At 45.7% G+C, this 20,738-nt stretch overlaps 1 protein-coding gene across 1 annotated transcript; it reads left to right on the forward strand.

Annotated features, from left to right (window-relative positions):
* The first annotated feature begins 4,640 nt into the window (after positions 1–4,640).
* On the forward strand, positions 4,641–13,244 carry LOC310829048 (thialysine N-epsilon-acetyltransferase-like). The gene is made up of 6 exons (XM_083707209.1): positions 4,641–4,855; positions 7,492–7,546; positions 8,859–8,942; positions 10,427–10,528; positions 11,557–11,597; positions 13,017–13,244. The coding sequence occupies exons 1-6, from the start codon at positions 4,793–4,795 to the stop codon at positions 13,191–13,193; spliced, it is 522 nt and encodes a 173-aa protein (XP_083563335.1). The 5' UTR covers positions 4,641–4,792; the 3' UTR covers positions 13,194–13,244.
* The last annotated feature ends 7,494 nt before the right edge of the window (positions 13,245–20,738 follow it).

The raw sequence follows: 20,738 nt of genomic DNA on the forward strand, positions 1-20,738 counted from the left end.
TTCCCAGGATGCTCCAGGGAAGAGGGAGGGTGGGAAGAGGAGGAGGAGCGGGGAAGGGACAGAGCTGGCCAGAGAACTCAGAAAATCCTCGAATTGGAAGGGAACCCCAAAGGACATCCAGTCTAACCGCCTGCTCTCAACGCGCAGTCTCCCATCCGGTTTGAAACCTTTCATCCAATGCTAAAAATTTGTCAAAAATGTATAACTTGCTGTTGAAATGGAATACACAGGATGAAACGGTGAAATCAGCCATGATTAAGTGGGCACAAGATATTGGTCATAACATTATGTTTGCTGACTGGGAAAAGTTGTGGACCACCGGGATGAAATTCACGGCATGTAGTGCCCTAAGAGAGAATATTATGAAAATGATTTACAGGTGGTACATGACCCCAGTCAAGCTTGCAAAAATTTACCACTTGCCTGATAATAAATGTTGGAAATGTAAAGAAAATGAAGGTACATTCTTTCACCTTTGGTGGACGTGCCCAAGGATTAAGGCTTTCTGGGAAATGATATATAAGGAAATGAAAAAGGTATTTAAATATACCTTCCTGAAGAAACCAGAGGCCTTTCTCCTGGGCATGGTCGGCCAAATGGTGTTAAAGAAGGATAGAACTTTCTTTATGTATGCTACAACAGCAGCAAGAATACTTATTGCAAAGTATTGGAAGACACAAGATCTACCCACCTTGGAAGAATGGCAGATGAAGGTGATGGACTATATGGGACTGGCAGAAATGACTGGCAGAATCCGAGACCAGGGAAGAGAGACGGCGGAAGAAGATTGGAAGAAATTTAAGGATTATCTTAGGAAACATTGCAAAATTAATGAATGTTAGAATGACGTTGGTTTAGAAATTATGTGGTTTCTAGCTGTAATGGATAAGTAAAAAGAAAAGAAAGGCTAAAAATTAAATGAAAAATAAGGGAAAGGATTTGCTGAATTAATAAATTAGAAATTGGAATACAGAAAAGGGAGGTATGAGGAGGTCGGGGAAGTAAGTCATAAGAAAATAAGAGATTGAAATTATACTTGTTTTTATTTTTGTTTGTTTGTATTATTGTATTGTTTTGTTTTTATAAAATTTTTGAAACTTTAATAAAAATCTTAAAAAAAATAATAATGAAACCTTTCTGGTCCCTGCTGAGCTTTGCAAATGTGGTGGGAATTTTATTGCAACCCCACTGGGAGGAGGTTCGATTGGTGGCGACCAATGAATGGATGCTAGGATTGTAGGCTTGGAAGGGACACCGGAGGGTCATCCATCCCAACCCGGTGGATCAGGGTGGAGAGTTCGATTTTGCGACGGTTTTGATCAGGAGCGAGCCATCCAGTGATTTTTTTTTCTTTTAAAAAAATGTTTTGGGGTGCTCTCATTTTGACTCAAGAAAATCACCATTTTATAGTTCAAATCGGGGAAAATAAAGATGGGGGAAAAATCATGAGTAGGCAAACTAAGGCCCGGGGGCCAGATCCGGCCCAATCGCCTTCTCAATCCGGCCCACGGACTGTCTGGAAATCAGTGTGTTTTTACATTAGTAGAATGTGCCCTTTTATTTAAAATGCATCTCTGGGTTATTTGTGGGGCATAGGAATTTTTTCACCCCTCCCAAAAAAAAATATATAGTCCGGCCCCCCACAAGGTCTGAGGCACAGTGGACCGGCCCCCTGCTGAAAAAGTTTGCTGGCCCCTGCAATGGACAAAAGTACAAAAATTCACAAAATGTTTGGGGGTATGTGTCACCAGGGCTGGATTTAGGTTTGATGAGTCCCTATGCTACTGAAGGTAATGGGGCCCTTTCTGTGTATCATAGAATATCATAGAATCATAGAGTTGGAAGAGACCCCAAGGGCCATCGAGTCCAACCCCCTGCCAAGCAGGAAACCCCATCAGAGCACTCCTGACATCTGGTTGTCAAGCCTCTGCTTAAAGACCTCCAAAGAAGGAGACTCCACCACACTCCTGGGCAGCAAATTCCACTGTCAAACAGCTCTTACTTTCAGGAAGTTCTTCCTAATGTTTAGGTGGAATCTTCTTTCTTGTAGTTTGGATCCATTGCTCCGTGTCCGCTTCTCTGGAGCAGCAGAAAAAACCCTTCTCCCTCCCTCCTCTATGTGACATCCTTTTATATATTTGAACATGGCTATCATATCACCCCTGAACCTCCTCTTCTCCAGGCTAAACATGCCCAGCTCCCTTAGCCGTTCCTCATAAGACATCGTTTCCAGGCCTTTGACCATTTGGGTTGCCCTCTTCTGGACACGTCCAGCTGTCCTTTGTCAACAACAAATTGTCACTGTTTTTTGTGTGTTGAATATATGCTCTATGGCCATTTATGGACCTCATAGGTATCTCAATCCATTTGCCCATGTTGCCCTGCAACCAGTCCATGCAGAATGTCGGCACCCTATATATAGAAAGGAGCAAACCCGTGATATTTTAGGGAGCAGGCTAGCAGGCAGGGCCATGACTTACATTTTTGGAGCCTACACAACACAAAACACTGTTGCTGTAGGTAGGTGTTATTTTATTTGTTTTTATCTCATATTTTGGAAATGTACATCCAGTTTTTCCCCTTTACATTTTTTGGGGCCCCCAAGAGAGTGGGGCCCCAAGCTATAGCTTGTTTAGTTTAAACGTAAATCAGGCACTGAGTGAGAACACATACTTGGCAGAGCGGCAGGCCTATTGAGAATGGTAGAGGTGGAAGGGACCCCGGGGTCATCCAGTCCAACCCGCTGCAATGCAGGAATCTCAACATGCGGTCCCCCATCCAATTTGAAACCACAGCAGACCCCGCTCAGCTTTGCAAACGGAACCAGCAGGCTTCATTCCTGATTTGCAGCAACAAACACATTTCTCTCCCGAAAGAGAGAGAGAGCGATGGACGCAACTGTCGCCTAATCTGCCTGCAAGTAAACCCGGATGAATGCTCAAGAACGCTGAATGTTGGGAGATTCGCAGCAGATAAAAGAAGACACCGTTCTTCACTCAGCACAGAGTTAAACTGTGGAACTCCCCCCCACAGAAGGCAGAGATGGCAGCCAATAATAATAATAATAATAATAATAATAATAATAATAATTTATTCCCCAGCCACTCTGGGCGGCTCCTAATAGAATATTAAAAACACGATAAAACATCAAACATTAAAAGCTTCCCTAAACAGGGCTGCCTTCAGATGTCTTCTAAAAGTCAGATAGTTGTTTATTTCCTTGACATCTGAAGGGAGGGCGTTCCACAGGACGGGCGCCACCACCGAGAAGGCCCTCTGCCTGGTTCCCTGTAACCTCACTTCCCGCAGGGAGGGAACCGCCAGAAGGCCCTCGGAGCTGGACCTCAGTGTCCAGGCTGGACAATGGGGGTGGAGATGCTCCTTCAGGTCTACTGGGCCTTTGAGGCCGTTTAGGGCTTTCAAGGTCAGCACCAACACTTTGAATTGTGCTCAGAAACGTCCTGGGAGCCAATGTAGGTATTTCAAGACCCGTGTTATGTGGTCTCAGTGGCCGCTTCCAGTCCCCAGTCTGGCTGCCATATTCTGGATTAGTTGCAGTTTCCGGGTCACCTTCAAAGGCAGCCCCACGTACAGCGCATGGCAGAAGTCCAAGCGGGAGATAAACGGAGGATGCACCACTCTGGTGAGACAGACAGCGAGCAGGGAGGGTCTTATCCTGCGCACCAGATGGAACTGGTAGACGGCTGCCCTCGACGCAGAACTGACCTGCGCCTCCATGGACAGTGGTGAGGCCAAAACAACTCCCAGGCTGCGCACCTGGTCCTTCAGGGGCACAGTTGTCCCATACCTATGGGACCACCTCTCCTGGTATGCCCCGCCAAGTGGTCCGCAAATGACAACATTTTGGAGGTCCTGAGCCTCAAGGTAGTTAGATTGGTTTCAACCAGAGCCAGGGCCTTTTCAGCACTGGCCCCGACTTGGTGGAACGCTCTGTCCCAAGAGACTAGGGCCCTGCGGGACTTGACATCTTTCCGCAGGGCCTGCAAGACGGAGCTGTTCCGCCTGGCCGTTGGTTTGGACTCAGTCTGACCCTTATGTTTCCCTCCCCTTATTGATCTTTGATTTATCAAAGGCTGCATTTTAAATTGCTTTTTAACCTGTATTTTAATTTTTCCCCCTTTTCCCTTTTCTCCCCCCCCTCTCTTTCCCCCCTATTATGTTTTTACAGTGGTACCTCGGGTTAAGTACTTAATTCGTTCTGGAGCTCTGTTCTTAACCTGAAACTGTTCTTAACCTGAAGCACCACTTTAGCTAATGGGGCCTCCCACTGCCGCAGCGCCACCGGAGCACGATTTCTGTTCTCATCCTGAAGCAAAGTTCTTAGCCTGAAGCACTATTTATGGGTTAGCGGAGTCTGTAACCTGAAGCGTATGTAACCTGAAGCGTATGCAACTTGAAGCATATGTAACTTGAAGCATATGTAACCCGAGGTACCACTGTACTGTGGTTTTACTGGTGTTAGCCGCCCTGAGCCCAGCTCTGGCTGGGGAGGGCAGGGTAAAAATAAAAATTATTATTATTATCATTATTATTATTATTATTATTCAGTACCAGGGATCCATCCAAACACAGATAGCTTTAAGGCAGCAGTGCTTCTGAATGCGAAGAGGGGAGAGTTACTCTTGTGCTCGGATCCTGCTTGCAGTGGCGGAACTGGACCTTCCCTACCCTCCTCTTTCGCAACCCGGCTGCCCTCGTGACTCTCCTTTAAGGACCGAAAGAGAGAGCAAATCGACCTTTGCTGAGACCTTGGAGGTTTCTGCCTAGAGCCATGAATTTTGCCATCCGGCGCGGCACCCCTAAGGATCTGAAGGATATCATGCGGTTTATCGAGGTGAGGGCCGTGGCAGCGGGAGGGATCCTGGGGTCCGAGCCCAGTGGTCCTGGGTGGCCACCTGCCCCAGGTGGATCGAAACAGGATTCGGCCGTTCCTCAGTGTGGTAGAGAGGGAGAGAGATAGTGAGTCTGGATTCACAGGGTTCTGCTCAAGTCACAGAGAAGTTCTCCTGGCCACTGATATTAGCAGGGATGTGTGTACAAAAGCCCTCTCTGGTTTAATTCCAGCAGACCTTGCACGGGAGAAATTCTGTGGATCAGGCCCCCGATATAGCAGGTTGCATTTGAACCTTGAATTTTGGAGTGATGTTGCGCCACCTTAAACAGACCTGAAGTTTATTTTTTCTTAATGCTGAAGTTTATTTTTTCTTAATGCTTTTTATTGGTGTTTCGTTTAACACAAACAAACAAAATACAGTAAAATTTAACAATCATTTACCCTCATTCCTTCCCCACACTCTGCTGAGCACTGACTTCCTTCCCTCCCTTCAACAGGTTTTCTTATGTCTGTTACTTTTCCACAGTTTCTTATTGTATCCCATCCTATCTACACCATAAGATTTATTTCAGTCCTGACAGAGTCTTCAGATTTCTACAGTTATTGTTTAGGTACTCCATAAATTTACTCCAATCTTTTTGGAATTTTGCTTCCTCCTGATTTCGGATTCTACAGGTCAGTTTTGCTAGTTCCACATAATCAACCATCTTTGCCAGACGTGAGACTCGAATCTGTGACCCTGAGATGAAGTCTTGTGCTCTAACCGGCTGAGCTAGCCCTGTTTTCCCTCACAGAAGGAGTCCCCTAGGAAGAGGGACAGATGAGTCAATTTCGCAAAATCTATATGCTGCTTGGTTCTTAAAAACAACAACCCTCAAAGCTGTTTTCCAAAAGGATAAAATCATCGATAAGAATCACTGACAGCAATAATTTAAGACTTTCAAGAAAAACAGATTAAAACTCTCACCAGCTTTCTAAACATCTGGGTAGGTATGTTGAAAGAGTTTTAGCAGGTGCCGGAAAGAGTACAATGCAGGCTCCTGTCTCTAATAATAATAATAATAATAAATAATAATAATAATAATAATAATAATAATAAATTATTAATATTGGGCGGCTTCCAATAAAATACAATAACCTATTAAACATTAAAAGCTTCCCCAAACAGGGCTGCCTTCAGATGTCTTCTAAAAGTCTAGTAGTTGTTGTTCTCTTTGACATCTGGTGGGAGGGCGTTCCACAGGGCGGGTGCCACCACCGAGAAGGCCCTCTGCCTGGTTCCCTGTAACTTGGCTTCTCGCAGTGAGGGAACCGCCAAAAGACCCTCGGCGCTGGACCTCCGTGTCTGGGCCGAACGATGAGGGTGGAGACGCTCCTTCAGGTCTACTGGACCAAGGCCATATCAAGTGGCAGGGAGTTCCAAAGTGCCGCCACGCTAAAATATCGAGTTCTTGCAGATGTGCAGTGGGTATTATGCGGTACCTGTTATTGAAGCAGTCAAGTGGAAGAATGTGGGGTAAGGTGATTTTGCAGGTAAATTTGGTCCCAAGTTGTTAAGGGTTAATAATAATAATAATAATAATAATAATAATAATAATAATAATTTATTTATATCCCACCCTCCCCAGCCGAAGCCGGGCTCAGAGTGGCTAACAACAATAAAAGTAACACAGCATTCTAAAATCAATTCAAAATCAAATTAATGGCAACCATTGGGCTATCCATCCCTTTCATCGATGGATGGATGGATTGTTAAATCACTCTGGAAATTGTAACCCTGTGAGGAGAAGGTGGTGTGCTCATATTCCTAATAACTCTCAGCATCCTTAACAAATGATGGGATTATTTGGGGGGGGGGGAATGTCTGTTTGGTTCCATGATGTTCCCAGGCTACATGAGCGGCTTAAAACTCCGCAAGGTCATTTCCCGATTCCTGTCTGTGCTTCAAGTCCATGCCAGAGAAGGGGCGGAGGATATCTTCACATGATGTACACTACCTGTTTGGTTTCCCGGTCTTCCCTCCCCGAATTCCAATTCACAAAGATGTCATCTGAGCATGCTCAGTGGCTTTCTCAAGTGTACACACCTCAGCCGAGCCGCAAGGTGGCTTCCGTTATACGGATTGCGGGTAACATCATGTGCCCACAGCTTCAAACACCAGCGTAAAGGGCCAGCGCGCAGGAAAAGCTGGTTTTCCTATGACACTCCCTACTGGGACCCTGGTGGCATTGTGGGTTAAACCACAGAGCCTAGGGCTTGCCGATTGGAAGGTCACAGTTCGAATCCCCACGACGGGGTGAGCTCCCGTTGCAAGTAGATAAATAGGTACCACTCTGGCGGGAAGGTAAACGCCGTTTCCGTGCGCTGCTCTGGTTCGCCAGAAGCGGCTTAGTCATGCTGGCCACATGACCGGGAAGCTGTACGCCGGCTCCCTCGGCCTGTAAAGCAAGATGAGCGCCGCAACCCCGGAGTCAGCCATGACTGGACCTAATGGTCAGGGGTCCCTTTACCTTTACTGAGACCCCCAAAGCACCTCAGATGGCCACAGGGACCCAGGTGTCCTGGCACCGCTGGGGGAAGAGGCGAAGGATTTTGGGGCTCACCCTTCAAGCACAAACCTTTCTCCCTCTTTGCAGGAGATTGCTGTCCTTCACAACGTACCCTTGGGCTCAGTCAGAAAAAGTGTGGAAGGTAATGAAGGGGTGCGAGTGGCATGATATTTTTGTGGGTTCTGGTGGGGGGCAAGCGCCCAACTTTTTGGGCTTCCTCCATCTTCCGCAGGTCTGCACCTTGGGGTTCCCCCCTGCCCTCACTTGCCCAGGTTCTTTTTTTAATTAGTTTTTTTAACATATCATTTCCAACAATCATTTAACATAACTTCTTACCTTATACAATATTTTAGACTTCTGTCAACAACCTCTGATAATTTTCCGTTCTGGATTCCGCTCACTTGTTCTGCATTTCTTATACTCTTAATTGTCCTAAACGAATCATTCTCCTCATAGTCTTTCTTGCAACACAGTGGTACCTCAGGTTACAGACGCTTCAGTTTACAGACTCCGCTAACCCAGAAATATTACCTCGGGTTAAGAACTTTGCTTCAGGTTGAGAACAGAAACCATGCTCTGGCGGCGCGGCGGCAGCAGGAGGCCCCATTAACTAAAGTGGTGCTTCAGGTTAAGAACAGTTTCAGGTTACGAACGGACCTCCAGAACGAATTAAGTACTTAACCTGAGGTACCACTATATTTCAAATAGTCCTTACAGAAATTCTTGCAGTCCTACTAGCGTAATCTGTTCATTACAATTGCTTTTCGAATCATTCATATATTTACTCCAATCTTCTAAGAATCTCTGGTCCTGCAGGTTTCGAATCCCTCCTGTTACCATAATTTATCTAATTCTGCATAGTCCACCAATTTCATCCGCCATTCTTCTTTCCTCGGTAATTCTTCTTGCTTCCATTTTTGTGCCAATAATATTCTTGCTGCTGTCATTGCATATAAAAACAACTTACAATCCTGTCTATTAATATCATCTCCTACAGTGCCAAGTAAAAATGCTTCTGGTTTCTTAATAAATGTATATTTCAACATCTTTTTCATCTCATTATATATCATTTCCCAGAGGTTTTTTTCACTTTTTTACATTCCCACCACATGTGATAGAAAGTTCCTTCCTTTTCTAGCTCGCCCAGGTTCAGCGAACTGCAGTTGGCCTCGTAGAACTGATGGAGCTTCCTAAGACAAGCAGGCTCTATCTGATATTAAAGGCAGAGGAGCAGAGGCTGGCTAAAAAGTTGGCAACAACCTCTACCCGCTCAGATCCCCACCCCCTTGTCTGCCGCCAGCTTAACTGGGGACGGAGGGTTTCCTTCCCCCTCTGTCCCCTGAGCTGTGATTCCTGCATTTTTTTTGGGGGGGGGGGGTTTGGACTAGATGACCCTTGGATCCCATTCCAACAGTACACCGCCACGATTCTTCCTTTCTCCACTTCCTCCACAGAGCTGAAGAAGGCTGGCTTCGGGGAGCGCCCGAGATACAAGTGCTTTGTGGCTGAAATCCCAGCAGAGGAAAACTGCAAGGACGGTAATTTTGAACAGAGCGGGGAGGGAGTGTGATAAGAATTTTAAGGTCTTAGATATGTAATAAATGCTCATAAATGTACCCAGCAAACACGTACATAAATATATAAACCACATGTCTGAAAACCCCACAGGAAAAAAAGTCCTGAACAAATCGACCTCAATTATTTCTCTGCAAGGTCAAAGTGGGAAACCTCCCCGTTGTCTCTTTCCTCACAAATCCTGTCTTAAGGGCACATTTAAGATATGAATAGGGTGTGAGCCTGTGACCTGGCTCAGGAACTAAGTATTTATCATTACAAAAGACTGGCCAGGCTCCCCAGAAAATCCAATCAAGTGACCATTAAACAGGTAACCTGTCAGATAAACAAGACACTCAGATTTCTGCTGTAGACCGCCTTTTCTGTGATGTAGGTATGATGTATCTGGGGGGTGGTCTTAGGTTACACCCCTTCTGTGATGTATGGAGGGGTGGTCTTGAGCTCCAGGGCAGGGAATTTATAATGTCTATATAAGGCATTGTGCACCATTTTTCTGGGTCCCTCCTCCTCTCCTGCGTGTGAGGGGAGACCCTGTTGCAACAGATCAATAAAGATCAGGCTTACTAGCTGCTTCCTTCTCAATATTCTCTGGTTGGCCTCTGTTATCTTCTCCTACCAATAGGGAACTGTAATAAACGAAAATCTGCCCTTCTTCCCTTATGGGGGACACAAGAGCCCTTATAGAGTCCTTTGCAGGTTCTCCATCGGTCGGAGGAAAAAACAGAGGCCAACCAGAGAATATTGAAAAGCAAAGCAGCTTGGAAGCCTGATCTTTATTGATCTGTTGCAACAGGCTGCTCCCCTTACACGCAGGAAAGGAGGAGCACCCAGAACCCAGGTGTGTCCGCCCTTATATAGACTTTTTAAATTGCCCACTCCCAGAAACATCATACCTACATCACAGAAGGTGTGTAGCTCCAAACCACCACCCCAGATACATCATACCTACATCACAGAAAGGGCGGTCTACAGCAGAAATCTGAGTGTGTTGTTTACCTCCTGTCTGGCAGGTTACCTGTTAATGCTCACTTGATTGGATACCCTAGGGAGCCTGGCCAGTCTTTTGTAATGATAAATACTTAGTTCCTGAGCCAGGTCACAGGCTCACACCCTATTCATACACAGACATACCCTTAAGACAGGATTTGTGAAGGAAAAGATAATGGGGAGGCTCTTCCATTTGACCTTGCAGAGAAGACACCTGGTCAGGCTGGGAGTCAAAATGGCTCCATGGCTGCTCTCCTGCGCAGCTTCAGACATGTGGCCTATATATCTATGTACGTGTTTGCTTGGTACAGTTATGAACCTTTATTATATACATAAGACCTTAATTTATTTATTTCAGAACCTAACATAAGGACTCTATATGGGCTCTTGGATACTCCATAAGGGGAAAAGGGCAGATTTTTTTGTTTACAACAGCATTGTGGGTTTCTGCTCCTGCCAGGTCGCAGTCTTGCTGGGTACACCTTGTTTTCGTACACCTATAACACCTTGCGAGGGAGGAACGCCTATGTCGACAATCTCTACGTCAAGCCAGAATTTAGAGGTATGGATGCGAAGGGGCGAATTTTGGGGTGGGGGCAGAGGCACGCAAAGGAACCTTTCTCCTCTTCTAAGACATGAACTATGAATTATGAATTATGAACTATGAATTATGAACTATGAACATTTGAATTCTGGTGCTGGAGGAGACTCTGGAGAGTCCCATGGACTGCAAGAAGATCAAACCTCTCCATTCTGAAGGTCCAAAATTTCCCCCCTCTTCTCCTGCTTCCAAGGGGGGCGTTTAACAGTTTTAACCGATGGAGATTTAATCCTTTACAAAAGACTTTCCAAGGCTTTAACTTGCAGCGTCTTTGCTTCAATCTATTTACAAAAGAGGAAGGCGGACTTCCTGTTTGAAACCTTCCCGTTTCGGTGCCAAATTAAGGTATTTAAAGATCCAATTTTCCATTCTACTTACGGGTAGTTGTTTAAAGTCCAATTGTCCACAGGAAAAAGTCAGTGCTCTCCGGCAACAGCAATGCGGCTTCACTCCGTGAAAGAAGCAGTCAATTCGAAGAACCGCGCCGCTCACCCCACTTCGCTCCGGATCCCCAAATCAGGGTTTCCCCATGGGTAGGGGAGGCGCAAAAGGTGCCAGCCGAATCCCAGGTTCACAAGCTACTCCCGCCTGTGATTTCAGTGGGTCTCTGCCTTCGCCGTGACGCTCAGACTCTGATTTCCATGGAGCAAATTCCTCCAGATCGGAGGAACTCCGCCATTGCCTGGAGGCGCCAACCCGGAAGTCCCAGGATAAGAACAGAAATCGTGCTCTGGCGGCGCGGCGGCAGCAGGAGGCCCCGTTAGCTAAAGTGGTGCTTCAGGTTCAGAACAGTTTCAGGTTAAGTACGGACCTCCAGAACGAATTAAGTACTTAATCTGAGGTACCACTGTAATATATTTGCGAATGTCCTTTACAACATCACCCCCCTCTCCTCAGAATGGGAATTGTCCATTGTAGTTATTTTTGGGTCGCTCACTCAGATTATCTTGATGTTCCTATGTTCAACGCGGGTGCTTTTTCCCCTGCAGGGAGAGGAATTGGCGGCGCTCTTATGAAGCAAATGGCCGAGGTGAGTCCAGCCCTGGTTTTTGGCGTGCAACCTCACCTTCGCTCAGACAAGCAACCTTTCTGGTTTAAAAAGCCCTGAGCTCCCAACTGGGTGGTGGGGTGTTATCATCACTGAAGAAGTCAAATACAGTGATACCTTGGGTTAAGTACTTAATTCATTCCGGAGGTCTGTTCTTAACCTGAAACTGCTCTTAACCTGAAGCACCACTTTAGCTAATGGGGCCTCCCACTGCCGCAGCGCCACCGGAGCACGATTTCTGTTCTCATCCTGAAGCAAAGTTCTTAGCCTGAAGCACTATTTATGGGTTAGATTTCCTGTTGCTTAGAGTGGACTCTGTTGTAAACAAAAACCTGCCCTTTTCCCCTTATGGGGAAAGTCCTTACGTAGGTTCCCTATTGGTAGGAGAAGATGTTGTTTAGTTGTTTAGTCGTGTCCGAATCTTCTTGACCCCCTGGACCAGAGCATGCCAGGCACTCCTGTCTTCCACTGCCTCCCGCAGTTTGGTCAGACTCATGCTGGTCGCTTCGAGAACACTGTCCCACCATCTCGTCCTCTGTCGTCCCCTTCTCCTTGTGCCCTCCATCTTTCCCAACATCAGGGTCTTTTCCAGGGAGTCTTCTCTTCTCATGAGGTGGCCAAAGTCTTGGAGCCTCAGCTTCAGGATCTGTGAAGAAGATAACAAAGGCCAACCAGAGAATATTGAGAAGCAAAGCAGCTAGTAAGCCTGATCTTTATTAATCTGTTGCAACAGGGCCTTGCTCACCACACGCAGGAGGGAGGAGGAACCCAGAACAAAAGTGTGCCTGCCCTTATATAGACATTTTAAATTCCCTACCTGGAGTCCAAGACCACCCCCAGAAACATCATACCTACATCACAGAAAGGGCGGTCTACAGCCGAAATCTGAGTGCCTTGTTTACCTGTTTAATGGTCACTTGATTGGATACCCTGGGGAGCCTGGCCAGTCTTTTGTTATGATAAATACTTAGTTCCTGAGCCAGGTCACAGCCTCACACCCTATTCATATCTTAAATGTGCCCTTAGGACATGATTTGTGAAGGAAAAGACAATGGGGAGGCTTTTCCCAGTTTCCTTTGACCTTGCAGAGAAAACATTTGCTCAGTTTGGGAATCAAAAATGGTTCCAGGTCGGTTTTCCTGTGCTGATCTATGTACGTGCTTGGCTGGTACACTGATGAACATTTATTATATATCTAAGACTTTAAAATTCTTATCACAGTGGTATATAAATTCAAACAAACAAACCTTGCTGTGTAGTCCACAAATTAACATTGCAAGTTAGATGCAAGGCTGAGGCTGGTTTGTATTCCCAGCTAGAAAAGAAAACCCTTTCCTCCAGCCCAATGTTCAAGAACTCCCAGTTTTTTCAAGGCTGAATTTCTGCCTCTTATTTCCGCAGGAAGCTTGGAGCCAGGGGTGCACCCAGTTGCAAATGCACGTTTCCGCTTCGAAAGAGGATGATTTTGGGTTCCTTTTTCGCCGCGGAGGCGAAGACCTCACTTCCAAGGAGGGCTGGGATCTCTTGCGCATTCATAGCCACGACCTGCGAGGGATGGCGTCTCGGAGCAAATTCTAGGCTGCCGGCGCTCCTGGGGGCGAGATTTGCGACTCTGGAGGAAAGGGAAGGATCGCTTGCGAAAGGGAAGCACATCAAGGCGCTTTAAGGTTTGAAACGGAAAGGGGGGGCATGTCTTCTTCACCTTCTTCTTCGCTACAATACAGTATATCCATTTATTTCCGAGTCCAATTGTCAATGTCAAAAGGGACTAAAATCTATAAAATTCATAGAAAATCAACCGTAACACCAATTTTCTTGCTTTTGGTGCCAATCGGCTCAATTTCTCTAGGACTCCATGACACCTCCCCTGTCCTCCATAATCCCTCAAGTGAGGTGTCACGTACTCTCAGGAAGACCCTAATCCCGTCAAATCACTCTGCCAAGCCTTTCCTCCGGGCAATGCCAGTACATGGACCATTGTCTTCTCATCACCGGTACTCAGGATGTGCTTATCTGCGCATATCTCCAGCTCTGCATATTCCCCCCTCCCTCCTCCACATGTTAATCCTGTGTAGCCCAACCTATTCCTAATGTATTCATGATGTAACCGTGATGTATTTTGCACTGTATTCTGGGACATGGAGGGAGGTTTTAAAAGTTCATGTCACCCTTTCCTCGGGGTTCAATCTCGCCTTGAACCTGTTGCGCAATAAACTTGGGTCTTCTGCAGCTTGCTCCTGTCTCCGGCTGAGCTCATTTTACTCCGCAGGGACCCGCGGACTTAGTCCGACGAACTGGGTGGCAGAGCAGCCTCGCACCCAGATTTTACCGTAACAGGTTCCTCCCGGGTGTGGCTGGAAAACCTGCTGACAAAGCCAGGACTCCACACACATGATATCTGTGTCAAAAAAATAAATAAAGGAGAGGTGTCTTCGGAGCATGTGCAGAGTGACTTTCTCTTCCGCCATCACCACCTGTTCATGTGGACGCCGCTTTCCCACATGCTTGTGCCCAGATTGGCTCACAGCATAAAACAACAACAACAACAACAACAGCAACATACAGTGGTGCCTCGCAAGACAAAATTAATTCGTTTCGCGAGTCTCTTCGTTTTGTGGTTTTTTCGTCTTGCGAAGCACCCCTATTAGCGGATTAGCGCTATTAGCGGTTTAGCGGATTAGCGGCTATTAAAGGCTTAGTGGCTAAGCGGCTATCAGCGGCTTAGCGGCTTAGAAAAAGGGGGGGGAGCGAAAAAACTCACAAGACTCGCAAGACGTTTTCGTCTTGCGAAGCAAGCCCATAGGGAAATTCATCTTGCGAAGTGCCTCGCAAAACGGAAAACCCTTTCGTCTAGCGGGTTTTTCGTCTTGCGAGGCATTCGTCTTGTGGGGCACCACTGTAATATCAGTGCTTTTTCTTAAAAAATGTTTAGGGGTACTCACAATATACTACTCATATTGGAATACTTCTCAATAATAATAATAATAAATAATAATAAAATTTTATTTATATCCCGCCCTCCCCAGCCGAAGCCGGGCTCAGAGCAGCTAACAACAGTAAAAATAATACAGCATTCTAAAATTCATTCATTATAAAATCAGTTTAAATCAAATTAATGGCAATGTGGCCAAACTTAGATTCACAAAATGTTTAGGGGTATGTATACCCCTGTGTACCCCCAGAAAAAAGCGCTAATAATAATAATAATAATAAATTAATAATAAATTAATTCTATGCTGCCCATCTGACTGTGTAGCCCCAGCCACTCCAGGCAGGTCCCAACACAATATTAACAACACAATAATAAAACAGCAAACATTTAAAACGTTTCTGTATAATGTCCCTAGATCACAGAATCGTAGAACTGCAGAGCTAGAGATTCTTAGAAGACTGGAGGAAATAGTTGAACTACAGTGGTACCTCGTAAGACGAATGCCTCATAAGACGATAAACTCGCAAAACGAAAGAGTTTTTCGTTTTTTGAGTTGCTTCGCAAGACGGAATTCCCTATGGGCTTGCTTCGCGAGACGAAAACGTCTTGCGAGTTTGTTTCCTTTTTCTTAAAACCGTGCATTCACTTTGAGGAGCAACTCATAGCATGCGGTGTGGTAGCCTTTTTTGAGGTTTTTGAAGACTTTGGTGATTTTTCCAAAAGTCCAAAAGCTTTTCCAAAGTCTGTGCTTCGCAAGACGAAAAAATCGCAAGACGAAAAAACTCGTGGAACGAATTAATTTCGTCTTGCGAGGCACCACTGTATTTGAAAGGCAATTGTAATGAAAACAGATTACGCTGGTAGGACTGCAAGAAGTTTTGTAAGGAAGACTATTTGAAATACTGCGAGAAAGACCATGAGGAGAATTATTAGTTAACGATAATTAAAAGTAGTAGAGAAATTAAGAAATGCAGAACAAGTGACAAAGAATGGAAAATCTTCAGAGGTTGTTGATGGAAGTCTAAAATATTGTATAAGATAAGAAGTTATGTTAAATGATCGCTGGAAATGATAAGCTAAAAAACACACAATAAAAATGTGTGTGTGTGTGTGTGTGTGTGTGTATCTGCAGAGCTAGAAGGGGCCCCCAGGGATCATCCAGCCCAACCCCTTGCAATGTGAGGAATCACGACTCAAGAATAATAATAAAATAAAATTTTATTTATATCCCGCCCACCCCAGCCGAAGCCAGGCTCAGAGCGGCTAACAACAGTAAAATGATACAACATTCTAAAATCAATTCATTATAAAATCAGTTCAAATCAGATTAATGGCAACCATTGGGCTAGAGTTCTGTCAGGATTACCAAAGGAGGGGGTCAGGATGTGCCCTGGCCAAAGGCCTGGTGGAACAGCTCTGTCTTGCAGGCCCTGCGGAAAGATGTCAAGTCCCGCAGGGCCCTAGTCTCTTAGGACAGAGCGTTCCACCAGATCGGGGCCACAGCCGAAAAAGCCCTGGCTCTGGTTGAGGCCAACCTAACCTCCCTGTGGCCCGGGACCTCCAAGATGTTTTTATTTGAAGACCGTAAGGGTCCTCCGTGGGACATACCAGGAGAGGCGGTCCCGTAGGTAGGAGGGTCCTAGGTCGTATAGGGCTTTAAAGGTCAAAACCAGCACCTTAAACCTGATCCTGTACTCCACCGGGCGTCAGTGCAGCTGGTATAGTATCGGGTGAATGTGATCCCGCGGCGAGGACCCCGTAAGGAGTCTCGCCGCGGCATTCTGCACCCGCTGGAGTTTCTGGGTCAGTCTCAAGGGCAGCCCCACGTAGAGCGAGTTACAGTAGTCAAGCCTGGAGGTGACCGTCACATGGATCACAGTGGCCAGGTCAGGGCGAGAGAGATAAGGGGCCAACTGCTTAGCTTGGCGGAGATGGAAAAATGCCGCCTTTGTTATAGCTGCAATCTGCGCCTCCATGGAAAATCCCTGGCAGGCGGCTGTCCAACCAACCTCTGTTTTAAAAAAATTGGTGGACAGCCCACCATCTTCTGAGGCCAGAGATTTATAGGAACGGACCCTATGATTCTTCACCGAGTAGCCAGAATCAGGCCCTCCCAAGTCTGGGATTTTAGTAGGAAGAGGAAATTTCCATGGCTTAAGCCTCAGCCATTGTAGCTTCAACTTTGCCTCCCATTTCTCGAACCCGTTTCCTCGAGCCCCTGGCGCAAACTTTGCCCTCCAAGTCACTCTCAGAAGCTCCCGGTGCAGTTTATTCTTTAACTAAATGAAGATGGCATTCTTTCCCCTTCCCTAATCTTTAACTCAAACCCAGCTCCCTTTGCTGTGAAAGCCTTGTGAAAAATAATGGATGGGGTTAGGGATGTTTAGCCTGGGGAAAAGGAGACTCAACTACATTAGTTTAAAAAACCCCACACATCATTTTGGATGCATTATACACATGCGACACCAGATGGCGCTGGGGAGCAAAGAAAATTTATTTACGATTTTCCATAGCTATTATTATTATTATTATTATTATTATTATTATTATTATTATTACGGTTTAATTTCTTACTTATTTATAGTGATTTTTCCCCTGTATGTAGATCCACCCTGAGATAAGATAGGATAGCCACCTTGGAAAATATCTAAAGGGTTATTTACTGCAATATTATAACATGTTTTGATATTGTTTATTCTATCCTAGGTTTTCCTTAATTGATGAGAAATAGAAGTAAGGAGTAGACAGGAAGTCAGTTACAGTATATATATATAAAGTCATTTTTATGTTAATGTATTGTGAGAACTGCCGTATTTTTCGCTCCACAAGACGCACCTGACCATAAGACACACCTAGTTTTTTAGAGGAGGAAAACAAGAAAAAAAATAGTCTGAACGAAACAGTGGATGTATGATTTTTGTGGTTCATTCTATGGCCACACACATGTGATTTGACGGTGCGTTTGGGGTATCCCAATGCAAAAATCCTTAGAATCCATGTGGATCCGTGCTTTGAAACCACGTTTTTGCGCCATTGCAGCCCCACAAAACAGTGGGTGCGTGGGATTTTTGGTAGCCATGGACATGCTATGTGATCTGATGGTGAATTTGGGGTGACCCAATGCAAAAATCCTGAGGATCCAAGGGCTTTTACCTCCCCGCTCCCAGGCAGCTTCCATTATTGCTAGCATCCCTTATCTCAATTCCGATCGCTTGCCGATCAGCGGCTTTGTTTCAACTCCCCCTTCCCTCTTTCAAAAAAAAAGAGAGCATGATCTGCTTTTTGCCCCTGGGCAATTCGGCTCCAGGGACCACACATTTGCTCCATAAGATGCATAGACATTTCTCCTTACTTTTTAGGGAGAAAACGGTGCATCTTATGGAATGAAAAATACGGTATTTAATGTATTATTGTTGTTGTTTTTCTTGTTGTTGTTTTTCATTTCTTTTTTCCTTTTTAGTTTCTAGGAGGTGATGGATATTTGTTTACTTCTATATTTCTTTTTTGTGTGTGATGCATTAAAATGATATATAAATATAAATATCTAAATTTATATTTATATCTATATCTAAATTTATATTTATAATTTACATCTGCTCACGGAAGATGGAGCAAGCTTGTTTGTTCCTGCTCCAGAGGGTGGGACCCGATCCGATGGCTTCAAAGAGCAGAAAATGAGATTGAAGGAAATGCGATGGGTATATCTACCTGCAGACATTTAAAACACATCAAATGGACATTTAAACCACAGTTGTTGTTGTTGTTTAAAGCACAGTACTTCTCCCCAAAGAACCCCAAGAATTGCCATTCTTCCCCCACCTGACCTACAATTCCCAGCGCCCTGAACAAACTATAACTCCCAGGGGCTCGATCTCCCTCACAGGCGGTCGGTTAGGGTGACCAGATGGCAATAATTCTCCGCAGCCACACGCAAAAATACTGGCCTGCATTGTCAATTCTCCTGTTGTGTTGCTCCGAAAGTGGATGATTGGCAGCTTGTCACGCAGCCGACGTGAGTAAAATCAGGGCCAGGCGTTTCCTGAATCCAAATTCACCCACTTCTGCGATGATGAGCATATTTGCTCAACTAATCCAGAGTTTGTGTACAGTGCACCAGCTGAATCGGAAGGCGTCTGTTTGCTCACGGCGCATGATTCACACAACTTCGGGACCTGGGTTCCCAAGTGTCTCGGGTGCCTACGCAGAGAGGGAGGAAATGGCCAGCCTGCAAGAGGGGCCCCGATTCAGCCGGAGGCAGGAACCTGCATGATTTGTTGTTTTTTAGTCGTTTAGTCGTGTCCGCCTCTCCGTGGCCCCCTGGACCAGAGCATGCCAGGCACTCCTGTCTTCCACCGCCTCCCGCAGTTTGGTCAAACTCATGCTGGTCTCTTCGAGAACGCTGTCCCACCATCTCATCCTCTGTCGTCCCCTTCTCCTTGTGCCCTCCATCTTTCCCAACATCAGGGTCTTTTCCAGGGAGTCTTCTCATCTCGTGAGGTGGCCAAAGTCTTGGAGCCTCAGCTTCAGGATCTGTCCTTCCAGTGAGCACTCAGGGCTGATTTCCTTCCGAATGGAGAGGTTGGATCTTCTTGCAGTCCATGGGACTCTCAAGAGTCTCCTCCAGCACCAGAATTCAAAAGCATCCATTCTTCAGCGATCAGCCTTCTTGATGGTCCAGCTCTCACTTCCATACATCACTACTGGGGAAACCAGAGCTTGAACTATACGGACCTTTGTCAGCAAGGTGATGTCTCTGCTTTTCAAGATGCTGTTTAGGTTTGCCGTCGCTTTTCTCCCAAGAAGCAGGCGTCTCTTAATTTTGTGGCTGCTGTCACCATCTGCAGTGATCATGGAGCCCAAGAAAGTAAAATCTCTCACTGCCTCCATTTCTTCCCCTTCCATTTGCCAGGAGGTGATGGGCCCAGTGGCCATGAACCTGCATTATAGGATCTTATAAAACCATGGAGAAAATGGATATAGAAAAGTTTTCTCCCCCTCTCTCAACACTAGCATTCGTGGACATCGCACAAAGTTAGTTGTTGGAAGGTTTGGGATGGAAAAGGCCTTCTCTGTGCATGGTTAAACTGTGGAACTCCCTGCCACAGTGATGGCTTTAAAAATAGACAAAGACCTGGTGCGAAGGAGGGCTATTGAAGCGATGAGGCTAACCCAGCCCTGCCTTCTTGAAAACTATAAGTAACCAAACAATTAAACCCCTGTGTTGGAAAGAGAATCCATAATTTGTGACTTTCGGAGATTTAGAAGATTTCTGTTTATTTGGTTTTGCAGAGAGTGCATATTTCATATTGTTCATATTGTTCTATGTTCTGTATAGATTATATAAAGAGTTTATATTCTTAACGGAGAAATCTGAGGGCTCCCTTGGACAAAAAACAAGGACACCAGCCAGGAATACCAGAGCAAAACAGCAGCCAGTCGGCTTGGTCTTTATTGAAGACTGTTGTGACAGGACTCCCACCTGCCACAAGGTGGAACAAGATGGAAGCCCCGAACTAAAGAGCCCCCAAACTTTTATTAGCTGCTAATCCCCATGTTACACCCCCCCAAACTACATCAGTAATACATCATGAAAGTGGAGGTCTGGTGGCCGTAATCTGAGCATCCTGGACCCTGCCCCATGGTTCCCCTTGCCCTCCACCAAACACCCATCAAGTGTAACAAAAGAGATATTCACATTTCCCTGTTTCCCAGCCAAGTTAATTACACCCTTTTTGTCTTCATCTGGGTTTGTTATTTCTAGAATGGCTACCTGTCTGGCACTCAGGTAGCAGGATGCCAGGGATTATCACTCAGGCAGAGGGGCTGCTGAGGAGCTGAGCTCACCTGTCTATATGAATTTCTGAAGTTTTCCAGTGAGCCAGTACAGAGATCCATTGATCAGTGAATTCTTACATTTGTTGTCATGCATCAAAGGCCCTTTGAATAGGCAGGAAGAAACTGTGATGAACTGTTTTGTGAGGACAAATCACAAAAGTCACAAAAGCAATTGTGCTGGTTTTGGTAGTGGGCTGCATGTGCATGATATCTGCTGGAGGGGCAACCCCCCCCAACCTATACATAAATTCCTGCAACAATATTGACATCGCATTGTTGTACTTGGTCATTGTGTTGCCTTTGGCTATGACTTCTCGAAAGCTATGGCCGGCCGCAGGACCCTGGAGAGAGTTCAA

The sequence above is a fragment of the Podarcis gaigeae genome, assembly GCF_964106915.1.
Source record: "Podarcis gaigeae genome assembly, chromosome: 13".
In the NCBI taxonomy this organism is placed as follows: Eukaryota; Metazoa; Chordata; class Lepidosauria; order Squamata; family Lacertidae; genus Podarcis; species Podarcis gaigeae.